The sequence below is a fragment of the Anopheles bellator genome, chromosome 1 (genome assembly GCF_943735745.2).
Source record: "Anopheles bellator chromosome 1, idAnoBellAS_SP24_06.2, whole genome shotgun sequence".
In the NCBI taxonomy this organism is placed as follows: domain Eukaryota; kingdom Metazoa; phylum Arthropoda; class Insecta; order Diptera; family Culicidae; genus Anopheles; species Anopheles bellator.
Window position 1 is genome coordinate 56,921,806 of NC_071285.1, and position 15,440 is coordinate 56,937,245.

The 15,440-nt window shown below is 49.4% G+C and overlaps 1 protein-coding gene across 2 annotated transcripts; it reads left to right on the forward strand.

Moving 5' to 3' along the window:
- The first annotated feature begins 51 nt into the window (after nucleotides 1–51).
- On the forward strand, nucleotides 52–15,263 carry LOC131206640 (hyccin). Of its 2 annotated transcripts, XM_058199326.1 has the most exons (9): nucleotides 52–187; nucleotides 3,612–3,952; nucleotides 4,047–4,307; nucleotides 4,444–4,966; nucleotides 5,054–5,170; nucleotides 9,313–9,425; nucleotides 9,519–10,020; nucleotides 11,721–12,137; nucleotides 12,258–15,263. In XM_058199326.1, exons 2-9 carry the CDS (start codon nucleotides 3,803–3,805, stop codon nucleotides 12,596–12,598), a joined length of 2,424 nt encoding a protein of 807 aa, XP_058055309.1. In that variant the 5' UTR covers nucleotides 52–187; nucleotides 3,612–3,802; the 3' UTR covers nucleotides 12,599–15,263. The 2 variants fall into 2 exon arrangements, with proteins under 2 accessions (XP_058055309.1, XP_058055386.1); XM_058199403.1 differs by lacking the exons at nucleotides 9,313–9,425; nucleotides 9,519–10,020.
- The last annotated feature ends 177 nt before the right edge of the window (nucleotides 15,264–15,440 follow it).

A 15,440-nucleotide genomic window follows, 5' to 3' on the forward strand; every position in this document is an offset into this window, starting at 1 on the left:
TCGATTTTTCGCCAATAATCGTCCTGGTCGCGCGGTGGGTGATATCATCGGCAGGACATTCCCGTTTGTTCTAATGCCCCGCGTGTTGCTTCGTTGACGGTGCAAAAGTGAGCTCGGAGCCTTTACAGGTCGCACAGCAGGCAGTGCCGTGAACGGGGTGTCCGAGTGATGTAAATTTGCGTCAAAGGTAATTAATCGGTGTGCTGTTATTTGCCCGCGCAGTTAGTGGCCTCGGCCAAGTGTGCTTGATACGAGCGAGGATAATGTGATAAGCGCCTCGTGGAGGTCGGATTCGTGTGTGGTTACATGACATATCCACAAACAGCCGAGTTTTCCTTGTACGGCATCGGCGATGGTGGGAAACGTCTCTCAAAAGCCACAACGAGGGTCCAATGATTGGCAAGTTTCGTGCGATTGTGTCTTTGCGGGCGGCTTTCGTGACGATTGCTCCGTGTCCTCCATGGCGGGCGGGGATGGGAACAAGGATGAATCATTGTGGAAAGTGTACCGGATGATATCACTCGCGACCTCACAGCCTCCTGTGATGATGAAGTCATGGTGCTTACTTTGCTAACCGAAAACGAGAATTCGCTGGAGAAATGCGAAGTGGCTGCTGAGTGCGCTTGATAGTAGTGATAACAAGTGAGAGGTTTGCAGTTCTGTGTACGTGCCCCCGTCGGAAGAAGAGATAAGCGTGTAAAAGAAGCATCGCCTTCACGTATCAGCTGCAATAGGGCAACCAAATACAGCACCACCCGTTAACACGCACCATTGGCCGCGGGTGCGTTATTGCTTACGTTGCGCCTTCCAGGACCCTCCTTCCGGACGCCCACATGGTGCCAACGTCCTGGATAGCCGGGCCCTCACGTGGGTGGGCTAGAATACGCAGCACTGACGGCGGGCGGCAGACTCGCAGGACCTTGACCTCAATCGTTCGCTGAACCAATTGTGTGGCCATTCCTCATGTCTGCTTTATGCTATTAGCGGGCGCATGGGAACACTCCCTACACCAAAGGTCACCGTGGTGGTATCGTGTGCATTCTGCAACTTGCATTCCTGCCCCGCTCCTATCAGCGATGCACCGAACCTGAATGCACCATTTCACCCGTAAATGGAAGCTAGAAGCGAGAATCGTACCACGCTCCACTATCGATTTGATTAAGTAAGACCCTTTGCACCGGTGCGGCCCAACTCGGAGGCACACATAAGAGTGGGGCGATTTTCATTTTGCAAAACGATTAGGAACACAAACAGTTGCTTTGTGCAATGATTAGCCTAAGGCCAACCCCACGTGGGAGCTGCGTAAGGCAAACGATATTAATTACGGAGGATAACACACGGAACGGACTGCGGTTTGGGACTTTTCCTAAAGTTCCAACTGCCCGCCGACGTCCGCCTGTCATCGAGGTCATGATTCCGGGGGGCCAGCACGCCAGTGTTTCGATTGCATAAACCCACTTGTTGACGGCGGCGGGTTGCGTCATCAGGAGGAACAAATCGTTTACATTTATGGCCACTTTGAAATGATCCATGTTTTTATTTGCAAAGTTTATATTTGTTCGGGGTCATGAGCGTGAAGCATACTGCGAAAACGCTTTGTACCGATTTTTCAACCTTTTTGAAGCATTACTGTGGGCATCACGATTTCGGTGACACGAAATCAATCAGCACCTGGCAGAGTCGTCCGTCACAGTAAACCCCGCCGGTGCTTAATTGGATCATCGACAGTAAATCCCACCAGATCCCGCCAGAGAGTGGCAACACGTGACGACCTGCCGACGACGACGTCAATTTCGTTGGCAAAAGTCGATGATTCGCACGATCGAGATTAATTTATAAATGCCTTCAAATCGAGCGGCCCCCATCTGGCCAATCGGGATAATTTCGTTTCCCATCAAAGCGGTTTTGCGGTGGTATTAAAGGGTCGTACTTTTTGGCGCTCTCTTCACCCGGAACTGTAACTTTGCAATAGCGCTGGTCATTGCGGAAACTCGTTTAAAGATCCTACGAAAATGGCACTGGAACTCCACCATCTTGTTTTATCCGTTTAACCCATAATTAAATGTCCTCCGGAAGATGACAATCTCTGGTGATGCTCTTGATAGAGTTGGGTTATTTAACTTCGTTTTTTTGTTTTGATAAACCCATACGCCCGATAAAAGGTTGGTGGGCACGGCGTAAGAGCCGGCCATTAAGTGACCCGGAGGCGGCACCTTCACACAGGTTTGTCTCCGTCAGAAGTCCGGTCGCAAAAGTTATCAACCTCCAATCCTGCCCATGAGTTGGGTCGTTTCGGGCCGCGATGATTGCGTTTGTATCCGCACGATAAGAGGGCAAAACGGGGAGGGTTCGCTGGTTTACTTCTAGAAGTTCGGTACCGTGCAAGATGTTACGAAGATGTGGTGGCCCACGGTGCCGCCGTGTCCTTATTTATTATTTCTCAAATCGCTGTCCGTATGGTGGCGTAATCCACGGTGAAAGATGATAAAAGCCGCGTCACCGTGGCACAGTTTTGGCCCTCCACACAGCGGTATGACGAAGGTATTAATTGCGGTATTTGGTTCCCCAGTTTAATTGAGGTAACTGGTTCGACCCGTTCTGCCGGGGACATATAATTAAAAGTTATCGCACCCCGCCCCGCCGGGTTAACCGGGTCAATGAAGAATTCGTACATCAAAAAGTATCATTTGTTGTATATTCAAATAGCAATTAAAATCGTTTTAGGTTAACCGAAAAGAGAGAGAGAGAACGCAGGTGCTGGGTATGATTGAATTTTGATCGTTTTAAGACTGTTCACCCCAAAAAGGGTGATGGTTCAGAGTAAGGAAACCCTGTGCTCGGGACCTCGGCATTCCGTACAAGGGAACCATTGTCCGGAACATAAAGGCAAACAATGCTCAGGCTCCCGGTCCCGCCGATTTAACAATACTCGTCGAAGGGTTCATCATTAGATCCGATAAAGGAACGGCGACGCACATGAGTGGACCGAAATCGATGTCTGATAATGCCATTCCGTCCCGTCGTACACTTTGCACGTTTCCCCGTTTCGATTAATCACGTTCGGTTAAAGTTGGCACTGAAGGAGCTGGCCGTCGGGGGTGTCGAAGGGCCACATAACGTAACCCTGCCACAGAGCGCGAGAGATTGGCTCCCGTAAGTCCCGGACGAAGAACGGTGATTGAATGTTTTTCTCCGGACACATTGGGAAACATATTTCATTAGCAGCGCTCAGGTAGACGAACGAAACTCAGGTCACTAACGAGCGAAACAAGAAGGGGCCGCGGTACACTACATCGCCGGACCGCTTTATCACTGAGCCGGTGAAGCTATTATCGTAAAATGAGTAAGAAGATTAAAGGCACCAAACAGAAAAAGCGGAGCAGAAAAGGCCTTAATGGTGTTTCGCGTTCGTTATCGGGCCTATTTGGCGGTGGCGTACTCCCGTTAGTGGCGATGGACATTCAAGCGCGCAAAGTGGCAAAAAGTACAGACGATTAACCCGCGCGACAACCGGCTGTTTACCGTAAATTGTACCGTTTACGTTGAGCAAATTCTCCGTTTTTTGGACACCGAAAATTCACGACGTTTTGATTTACTTTTCCTAATTTCAGTTCTTCTTTTTGATGTCTGTCGGCGGCGACACGGCTATTAGACACACTCGCCTAACTTAAACCCGATTCGACGTAAACCACCGGAACACCAACCCCCCTCTTGCCAATGTCCGAAGGTCGCCGGCCGGTGTGCCCAAGGACGTAGCACACTAGCATTTGCCCCTTCAGTCGGAACCCCGTTAGTCGGTGCGATGGCGGAAGCGATCATTGCGGACTGGATATCCGACTACGGTGCATTGCAGGAATCGGAACTGCGAACGTTCGCGGCCCAGCACGAGAATGATTTCGAAATCGCGAAGGCGCTCTACAGCATCCTGAACGAGCGCACCAAGTACAAGGACGTAAGCAGCGTTCCGCTTATCCGGCTTTCGGTTGGTCTCTTAGTCTTAGCCTTTCACCGCCATTGTTTTTTTGTTTTCTCCCGTCCCTCCACAGCTTATTCATCCGATCTGCACCCAGCTGTGCAACTTCTACCGCTCGAACGAGGTGGAACTGCGCCGGTTTACGCTACAGTTTGTGCCGATGTTGATTTATCTCTATCTCAACTCGGTGGCGCTCGGTGATAAGAAGGGCTGCCGGTCGATCGAAACGCTCCTGATCTGCATCTACAACATCGAGGTCAGCTCGGACGATGGCAGCCCCAAGGTGGTTTCCTTTCGCATGCCGGTGCTGGCGCAAGCATCCGTTTACCATGAGGTACGTTACGAAATCATCCCGCAGCGATGGTAGCGAGTTTGAGGAACACGTTTTCGAGCCACTTAAATTGTTGGTAGCTCTCTCGGTTCCGTGAGCCAGAATATCGGCACTCACTGCTGTGTATTGTGTTCTGTAGGAAAAAAGCTTACAACCCAGCGATCTGCGGCGGTGGGAGGAAAACAGCAACAAGGACATCAACTGGGGCCCACTGCCGTCGATAGAGTCCATAAACGCGCAGAACCGGCTTAAGGTGATGACTGCATTGCTGTTTACGTACAACCAGCAACTCAGCCAGATCCATAAGCCAGCTTTGTACCACCTCTGCAAGACCACCTCGCTGCTGGTGAACCAGGGCTTCCCGAAGCTGCCGGGCGGCCACATGCACCGCTCGTCCTACGGGAGCGACCCGATCTCGCCCCAGCAACCGCTGGCGATGGCCGCGCCCTCGCACGTGGTCAGGCCCCCGCCCCGGATCGCGATCAACGCCCAGTTCCTGGTGGAGCTGGCGCACGCCAACTACTTCGCGATGTTCAACGAGTTTGCGTCGGCCGCCATGGAGGCGGTGACGGATCTGCACAGCCGCGCGTGCTACGAAATGCTTCCCGAGGTTATACTGGTAACGAACGCGATACGAAACTCGCTGCACGCGAATCCTTCCGGTAGGTGGCTGAAACCATTGTGCATGTTGCTTGTTGACTATTAGTTTTACACCACTCGATTGCGGTTTCGTTTTGTGCTCTCCGCAGGACAACCAAGCGACGGGCCGATGGGTATTAGTGTCGCACTGACGCCCGCCACCACGACGGTCACCGTGTCCAAGTCGATGATCACGAACGCATCCTTCCGGACTAAGAAGTTGCCAGGTACGTGTGGCCCCCGGACTCGCCTTCGGTTTTACCCCCGCCAATCGGTTTGGTGCGAGGGGACAATAATTGAAATCCTTGCTCACCTTTATGGCTCTCTCTGTCTCTCTCACTCTCGACATCTTCCCTTTGGCGCTGGTTGAGTTATTAATATGCAGACACTACTGCCGAGCGTGTCCACCGGAAGTATCCTAGTTCTAGGCTGTGTCTTGGGTCGAAAAGAGTGGCCCAAGCGACCAGCTTTCTATTGCTTTCGTTGTGTTTTACGTTCGTGCCATGTCGCTGTGGTGATCCTTTACGTAAATGCCACATCTGTGTTCCGCCCATTTGTTACTAGCGCTCGTCGAGGAATCGAGAATTTATGTTTCTTCCCTCTTTCCTGTGGTTTGCTTGTTGCTTCGTTCGATTTCATTCGTTATTGCCCTTATAACCTTTCTAAACATATTTTGTTATTTCTTACTTCTCGTGCGCACCCCTAATTTTGCCGATGTTTTTGGACTAACGTCCCCACGGTGGTGTCTCACAGTGATTTGGGTCCCATAATTACGCCGTTTAATGTCGCGCCCAATCTGATGTTCAAACACAAAACCGACCAATTTTCTTATCAACAGGGTCACGCCATTCCTTTTAATGCTTCAATTATGTTTGTATAATCTGTTCCAATCGGAATATCGCGCGATCGGTTCGCATTCGTGATCAGTGCCAGGTCAGTCAGTCCCATAAGCCATTCAATCGCTCCGTCATTAATTGGGCCGTGCTTGATCAAATAGCAAACATCATCCCGGATCACACCATCCCGTATGTGGGTAGCACAGTGTAGGTTATACCGGTGACTAACCTAGCACGGCCCGGTGCCAAATGAACCGAGAACTCGATGGAGCCAGAACATGTGGGTTGAATATCCTTTTACCCACTAATCCGCCCGGGAGCGTCCATGTCCTTCGAGTGGAAGCAACAATTGTCGCTCTCGGGTCTTTTGGGCTGTTTCTCTTTAATACATCTCGGCGTTTTTCTCTCGTGCTACCGATAGAGTCGGTTCTTGATGGTACCAGATTTTACTACCCGCGCGCTTTTGGGATGGTATTTGTTGAGGCAAAAGGCCAACAACGTAACAGCGAAAGGTCGTGGCTAATTAAAGCCGTAACAGATACGTGCGTGAAGGGGCGTTTCATTAGCTTCGTGATTGAAGTTTTTCCTTCCGTTTTTTACTACGATACGGGGTGGCGTATCTTTGATTTTTGCTACGCTGAAGGCCGTCCGGTGCGGGCGAATGGTTTGGTAATTTTGCTATCCGACGACCGCGAAAGGTTATAGGGCACGTTGGGCGATCCCTAAACGGTTCAGTGGAGCTGTTTTGCATCGTTCGGGTTGCGTTCCACCGTTTGCTGTGACACGAGTATGCTAATTTCTTCTGTTTCCGTTCGGGACTGGGTTCTCGCCAGAGGAACCGACACAGGCAGACTCTCTTTCGTAGGTCACACACTGGGGCAGGAGGTGGAAAATCGTAGTATCGTAGTGCTGCACGCCGAAATGGTCGATCATCCGAGGGTCGAGAAATAGCGAATCACGCGTTACGCTGATGAGTTGAAGCCTTTCGAAACTTTCTGGCATGTCACAGGTCCTTAGTACGGCCCTTTACCGTGTAAAATATCATACGCAGACAGCGGGTTTGAATATTTCTCTGTTTCTTTCTCCTTCGCAAAGTGCGAGCGGCGTCGCTTTACCTAGGTTCGTTGGGCGTTTGAGAAAGGTGAGCTGTCGCAAGGACACCAATCAATGCGCCCCGAACTGCTGTGCCTTTTAACGAAAATGTTAGTGTTCGTACGAAAGTTAATCCGGAACTCAAATCTGAACCGATTGCGATCGCCACTGATCTCTGCGCTGCAAGTAAGTTTGGTGTGTGTCTACCTCCTCTCGCTCTGTGTCTGTCCTTCTCTCTCTCTCTCTGTCTCTTTTTCGATGTGCCCTTCGTTTGTACAGATCGTGTTGTGGTCCTGTGTTTAAAGAATTCCCGAGAAAACTCCCATGTTGTGAATCAGTTTTTCTTACATTTTACTTGGGCCCCCCTTTTAGCATTTGACGTACCTTAGGTGTTTTCCTGACTGTTTTCGGTGTTTGTGTAACATCTATTGTGTGTGGCGGTAGATGGAATGGATTTTGGAACCATTTTGGACCCAGCTGAATCTGTATGGTCCAGGTGTCCTACACAACAACATTTTCACTTCCGATTGGTCCTGTGTGTTTCCTGGGTCGATGGCAGACATCGTGCTGCTCAATTCGAATGCTCTCGTAATAAAATTGATATCTACAATCGAGAAATCAATCAAACAGAATCATTAAATGGGGCACACCCAATCTCGGCCGGATCACTCTCCAAGTGATGCTTCAGCATGTTTACAAGTTCGGTTCTGCCTTGCCTTGCCGTAAGCCACTTGCATCAGAGGCCCTACGAGATACAAACACGCAAGGGAGAGGTTTTGGTGTTTCCGAGTCGAGCCCGGTGGAGCCAATTAAGTTGCATTAAAGCATCCGAAGAGATTTATCTACCGGCAGAGCCCACAGGAGATTAATACTTATTTCCGTCACATTCGACTGTGCGTGCAGCAAAACGTGACACGCCTTCTGCCCGTCTGCGACTGCCTCCATCGTTCCCCGGGGGGCGTATCGGCATGTTGTGGCAGTCTTCATTGTCTCTTCATAATCGGCGTGACTGTGAGCACACGGCTCATTGGCGAGGAGAGTGAGCATGATTTTCCGTTCCGGTCTCTCGGAATGATTACGTGTGCGATGAATTTTAATCATTGCGTGGCCGGAACCGGCTTGAGAGACGATGACCAGTGCCCAGAGGGTCCTGGCGGCTGACGATAATGAGCCACAGCTCTCCAAAAATGTGGAGGATGTAATGGCCGCTTGTTGGTTGCCGTGTGCTGGTTACGTCTGTTATCCTTTCCAGCGTGTAAGCGTGGTTTGGGTGATCCTTCGAACACATTTTGTTACATGTTGCTGTCAATGATCCACAGGTAGGCTGTAGGTGTTGAAGCCCGGAGGAACCCCAACCATCGACGGATATACGAACGCCATGCTGTTGTGTTTAAAAATAGCAATTAAAATAGAACCCGGCAAACGGTGGATTACGCACAAGTTACTCAATATTTTCCTACGGATTCGTTTTCCTTCCTGTCCCTTGGGATTATAATTGGGATAGAGTGTGGGATATGTGTCACCGTTGGTTCTGCGTTTGACAGCCTATGCCACCCGGGCCTGTGGGCTATAGGTGTTGTGTAAGAAATTGCTTATAATTGAAAAAGTTTGTGAATTAGTGCCCCTTGCGAAAGGCGCCTGACGGCGAGAGTCATCGTGTTTCAACCAGTTGCTTTGCCGTTTATTTCTGGATCAATTCGCGCAATTCGCTCCTTAATGAACCACTGAAAACGGGCCTAACGGTGGAAGTTGCTTCAAGCATGCGCTTACGTTCGAAGTGTGAATTGTTTCCGTTGCCTTTTTCCGCTTTGTGGTCCTCCTGTTGGGTGCGCTTTTTCTCGCTCTGGCCATTTCAACACATCATTGGTAATCTAGAAAACATGGACTGTGTTGCTTCAGCATATACGCGGAGTCACAATGGATTCACCATTGTTTGGTCATCGCATTTTTTTCATTTTTACTCAATCGTTTTCACTCGTTCTAATTATTTCTAATTTTTCTACAGTCGTGCTGTAACTAACAACGCATTTCCACTTAAACCGATTTGCTAACTTGAATGAACTTTCGTGCAGTAGATTGCTTAGATTTGATCGGCGCCCGTTGGGCCATTGGGATGTACTGACAACAACCAAGGTTTCCACATACTTACACAACATGCAGCTTCATGATAACGATGGTCTTCCAGTGTTTCTGCACAAAAATCCTTTCATCCCCCGGAATGAACTATACCCCCCATTTTACTCCCCACGTTTTGTTTTTCGTTCTATCTCTCTCTAATTTTCTTTCTCAATCTCTTTTCTCTGCTATGAACATATGTATAAAAAAAAAAACAAATGTTAAACCAAAAACTCTCGCAACCTTGGTGCGTAACTCGAAAACTCGTTCCGCGGCCGTTTGGGCCGTTTGATTATGGTGCATGGAAACCGCTGAAAATGGTACAGACGATCTGGAGGTAGAGTTTGTCGCTGCCCTGCAGTCGACACAACAGGAGATGATGAGCAAGCTGGCGATGATCGATTCCGACGTGGCGGCCAACGGCGGCTGTGCCGGCGGCGCTGGTACAGCGGCAGTGGTCGGTGGATCGGTAGCAGCTGCTGGTGGTGGTGGCGGTGGTGTGCCTATGGCAAACGGAACGGCGGCCCTGCAGGATCCAACGGACCCCGACACCGGCAGCCCTCGCACGGAGCCGAAAAAGAAGGAATCGTCACGGAAGTGGAAAAACTGGGGCTGGAAATCGAACTTGACCGGAGCGCCCACTACCGCGGCCGAACGCTCGGGTGGTGGAACGGTCGGGCAGAAGCAAGCCAGCATCGAGGAGGAAGCCGACTCGCCGAAACGATCCGGTGCATCGACGCGCAACTCGAGTCCGGCCGATTCGCCCAAACACAAGCTACTGCTCGGGACGGGCAAAGTCGAGGACGTCAACTCGGGCAGCAGCGTCTCACCGGCGTCGCTGCGGAGGAAGAAGTTTTTGTCAAGTAAAAATCAATCACCGATAAACCGGTCGGAAGCACGCGCCAGTGCCGGCGCTCGGCTCTACGAAGAGCTGGACAGTAGTCTCCAGGACTCGGACACGGACGAGCTGGCGGCGCTGATAGTAAACGGACGACCGGCAACCATTCATCTCATACAGCAGTCCACTATCCCCGGCCTGTACTGAGGAGGAACGGAGCAACGAATCAAACACGCTGTGTGGTCCCTTACCGGCACGCAGCGGAGCTGCTAACAGATGATTAGAAATTAAAATTTATACGCCTCGAGAGTAGCATATTCACGACGAAACCTAAGCAATAGACTGCAATAGCGATGCAATATCAACATCGTAGCCCAGAGCGCATCGTTGACCGATCCACCGATTCTGCCGGTTCCTGTTCCACCTCTAATGTACGATCGTGTTGTAGAAAGCGTGTTGTTGGCAAAGTGCACCGCAATCTGCCAAAACGCGCTCCCAGAAGGTATTAAGGTATGAAGGAACACCAGCAGGGGCCACCACAGTCGCTAACCGATTGCTTCTGCTGCAGCAGTTTTTGCAACGCAACTTGCTCCACACAATCGCTGCTGCCTTCCGTTGTGTGACCGTTTCTTTCTCTCTGTATCTCTCTCTATTTGAATGGCACCACCAAACTCTGGCTTATCTTGGCGCGCCCCGCGCGTATGTTTTGCGTGTTTCACTTGCTGATCGTTCGAAGAGCAACAACAGTTTGTCATCCGCTTTCAACCACTCGCCCATCACCCGTCGTTGCATTGCGTACATTTATTGTTTGAGCAAGGACAGTTTGTATTTTGGATCACTTCCAGGATGGCTCGTTTGACGATCGCACACCAATGCACTACGTTTTGTAATTCAATCACAATTCGCGGTTCGCTGGCAGGGAACCGCGGTACCGAAGAAGCACTATGTGTTTCATTCATACAAAAGACCGGCGGGAGACGCGGTCAACGCCGGGCTGCCGGGTCCCCGTAAGCGACCCCGTGCACCGTGGAAGCAGTAATTGACGAGACACGAGTATTTTTAGATCGCACCTCGAACTTTCAACCTATTACACTCTCCGATGCACACTCTCCTGCACACGGCTCCAATGGCGCCAGGACGCACTTATGCTGCACACGCTTGTCCGTGCACACTCCCTGTATGTCCGGTATTGTAAATTATTGTGTGCGTGCGCGTGTATGTTGGCTGCATTGTTTTTTGGTTAGGCCATTCCACCGGGACACCAATGTCGCCACAAACGTTTGCCGGACCAGGATGTGTCAATACCCGACGTTTTCAACGCAAGACCTGAGGAGACTAAAAATTAGTTTCAATAATGTCCCAGCTGGGGACACGATGGGCATTAGTTTTGGATACGCATTTCAGATTAGGTTCCTTCCGGTTCGTTTTGTTTCACAATTCATTCGCGCTTACGCTTGTATTACGTTGATGTGCCTTTATTGATCGTGAGCACACAGATGCTAAAAGAGATGGCTTGAAACGGTGAGATATCTGTAGGACGATCGATCGATCGAATGCTCCGAATTGTTATCGCTTGACAGATCAGTGTCACGCGTGTCCAATACCCGATTTCGTTCTCATCCGTTGTCCGTTTGTTTGTTAATGTCATTCTTCCGAAACCACCGTCTGTTTCGTTTGGTTTCCACTATACTTCCGTTTTCGCACGATAACCGCTGTTTGTCTCCCGTGCTTAAAGGCAATCTCCTTGTTGCAGGGAGAAAATGGCTTCTTTCTTTGCTCTACCCCCCCCCCCGACATGTTCGTCCGTCCGTGCCGAACACCATCCCCGACCGGCTTTAATTAATTGTTTCATACTATGTTTGTTTACTTTTGCACTGTGCGCGGCGCATCGAGCAGATGATATTCCAATACAGGGTCCAACCAAGGAGGAGAACGGAGGCTTGCAGCACCTGAGCAGCATCAACGAAGAGAGTGAGGGCGGCGCCGACGGTGGCACGAAAGCGGGCGTCGCGTCGACTCCGGGCAAACCGAAGGACTCCAAAACCCATAAGGTGCTGGTTGGGTTCAAGAAGTTGAAACCGGAAAAGGAAAAGGATAAGGATAAAGACAAGGACAAGGAAAAGGAGCGGGACAAAGAGAAAGATGGCGGTGGTACCATTCCTGCCATGCTGCTTTCCAGTGGCGCAACAGGTGCTACCGTGGGCGCTGGTGTCGGCTCTGGTGCAACGGTGGTCAGCGGATCATCGCTGGTCGAAGAAGCGAAAGCCCTGATGGCAACAACCAAGAAGATTAATTCTAAGGAAAAACTAAGCGGTAAGTATCGGGGACGGACAATAATTGATTGGAAAGGGCCCCAAACAATGGGCACAATTTGGACAACGTCATAATTTTTACTCACCTTGGCGTGCTTGCTTCTTTTTGTTTCAATTAAAGCGTCCGGCATCACTGGTGGACAACCGGCCACCCTGGTCGTGCTGTCGAACGGTAGCATTCTGATGGGGGCCAATCCTTGCGGCACGACGGCGAACGGGGACGGCACTGACGTTCCCGTGCTGACCACCCTGACCCCGGCCGGCACCGCCAACGGTGGAACCATGCTCGGGAAACAGGCGCTCGACAACATTGGCGAATCGTTCGACTCGGGCAACGAACTGCTTCAGCAGCACGGTGGACACCTCGGACACAGCAACAGCAACAGCAACGGTAGCAACACCATTAAAACCACCGTGATGGACATGAAGAGTCACGGCAGCATACAAGTTAGTCAAGTCTAGTTAGTACCGGCGCTAGTATTCGGTGTTGATGTTTCTATTTTTACGTGTATATTTTTCCTTCGCTATCAGTTTAGAGAAATGGAACACCAAACCTATTTAAAATGCGACCTACCATCCGACCTTCATGCGTACATGTGGCTAGTGTTTTTAGAAGTCTGCGCCATGCTGCGATCTTGCAACCATCCGGTTCTCGCACATAAAATTGGCCATATACTGAGCCCCCGGTTCATGATCACGCTGGGCCGGGTTAAGCCGAAGTTTGATTTTTGTATTATGACCACGCACACGTCGGTTTTTTGGGGGTTCACGGGACAAAGCGGGATCTTGCTTTGGATTGAAAGTATTTTGCTTGTTTTGTAAGTCGTCCATTTGTGTTTATCCTAAATTTTTGTGATAGTTTGTTTACTTTGTAGGGTTTTTTAAAAATATTTCTTCAGTGCTATTTTGTTAAATTACGTTATTTGTTTTACCAGTTTTCGTTCTTTGTTTTTTCATCGTGTATCGAAGTATCGTTTATCTCCCTGTTTTTCTACCAATCGCCATTCGCCGCACTTTCTAATTGTCGCTTGCAAGAAGGGACCGCACCGAAGCAATATTAACGGCCTATTCGACATTCGGTTTATAGTCGCCATTCAATTCCATCACTTCATTGGCGTGCAAATCACACGAAGCTCCCTTTGGTTAGGCTCTGTGACAATGGCTGAGTAATGCGTCGCTCGCAGTTTGATCAGTAATACCTTTGAGCGGTGTAACGAAAAGGGGTTTGGTATGATTAGTCGCCGTTTGACATGCCCCATTTTTGTTTTGTTCAATCTGAATGCCACATCCACGCGGAATCCGTCAACAGCTGTGGAGGATCTAATGGCTCGCTCCGTCTCAGCTCCGAGTTCGCATTGGTGGTGGAACCGTTGCTAATGAGTCGTCGTACACGGTTGTGTACATTGGGAAGACGAAGGGAAGAGCATGACGCGTTGCCATGGCAACATATCTTCCACAATAATAGTGTGCCAACAAAAAGTCGCGTGTGCTTGTTTCTGGTTTTGGCCCCCGTCGGCGAATCTCTCAATGGAGCGGCTCTCGGATGCAGGCTCGGACCTTTTCGCAAGTCATTCGCGTGTTTTTATTGATCTGTTATGTGTGTCAGCCAGCGAATGTTTTGCCGCTCTTCAACCGTTCTACGGAAACTAATAAGAAAGCAATACTATCGATTCACAAACACAGATAAGCGGCGATAGGAAAGTTAAGCCTGCGGAACCAGATTCCCAGGCTGGTGGCTTTAAAGAAGAAAGACAATTTCGCTATTTTCGTTCGATCCTGCTGTGCTGGTTTACCGGATCCCACTGTTGGGAATAAAATTAACAAAACGAATAAGACAGTCACGCCACTGCAAAGCAATAGATGGTATTAACTTACTACTAACGAAACCATTGGCACGGGGGGTGGACATCCAATCATTTCAGGAGAATTCATAAATCACAGTGTACGAAATAGACATATAAGCGAACGGTGTACGCTACGTGCGTATAGGTAGTGAACCGAAATGACTGTTAGTTTCTCGTTTCTAGCGTGATCGCCATTGCTGCGATCACGCGATCATCATCATCATCATCACTAGTTAGCCGCATCAACTTACTCACCTTCAGTGATATTCTCTGCCGAACGATTTGCTATCGCTTTCTGGATAGGGATTTCGTTTATAGATACTTTATACAAAAACATCTGTGTTACGTTACGTAGCAAAGTGGAACTCTCCCTTGGTACGGATCGTTAACTATTTTTAAAATACCCAAAGTTTGCATTTTTCCACCGGGCATACTCGCAAATACATCATTTCGCTACCACAAACCGACAGAAAGGACACACGCAAGGATAGTGTGTATAGTGCGTAGAACTACCAAATCACAGTCGAATGGAATGTACAACAAACATAGAAGCATTCTATCAAATCGTTAGAACATCGGTCGGTGTAAATACTTAAGCAGAACCACAGGTGATCCGGGCGGGCGCAGCAGGGAAGCTGCAAGCTTAGAAGAACCTGGAACACTCGTTCGCGATCTGTGTGTCTCTCTATTCACGTGTCGTTGCCTTTCGGTACCCTTGTCGCCCTCGTGTCCACAACCGCCTGCCGAAACCGTGTTGTTGATGGGGCATTAAAAAACATATAAATATACACACATTTGCACACTCGCAATATACAACCAAATTTAAACCAGTTTCAATGTATTCCATCTGTGAAATCAGCGTTCAAAACGGTGTTAGACCTTTGTGGAAATCATGGAATCACATCATGGCAAAATCGAGAGAGAGCGGGCGCCTTTCCCCGGTGCTGTGTTGGTGGTCAGTGGCCGGTGGCTATCGAAGATCCCCCGAAATCGATAGATGACCTTCGCCACCGCGTCATGTAGTGTCGCTGCAAAGTACTGATGCTCTCGAAACGTAGCAATTATCACCACAGAATCAGACCTTAACACTTGGTAGGGGTACACGCAATAGAACAGAACGAAGGGTTTAACTCCGCGCTAGGCTATCGGATCGGTTGCACTGAACGAAAAGGATCAATGGGTTAGTGAAGGGAATAAAGGGCTATCGGTTAAAGTGATGGGTGCCGTCTATAAACATATAAGTGAAGAAAAAATCTGTATAGAAAGAGGATAATATATACTATCGTTACCAAAAACATAACCACTCTGGGTCCGCTGTTTCGTCGCTTTGGATAGTCCGAACCGGTACGAATGGTTTCTCTTCACAGGCTCGAAGAGACTCGTCATCGTCTTTATTCTGCGAAGGTAGGTTGTGTCAAATGCATTTGAATTCACCTTTTTTTAAGGCCAGTGATTTTTAT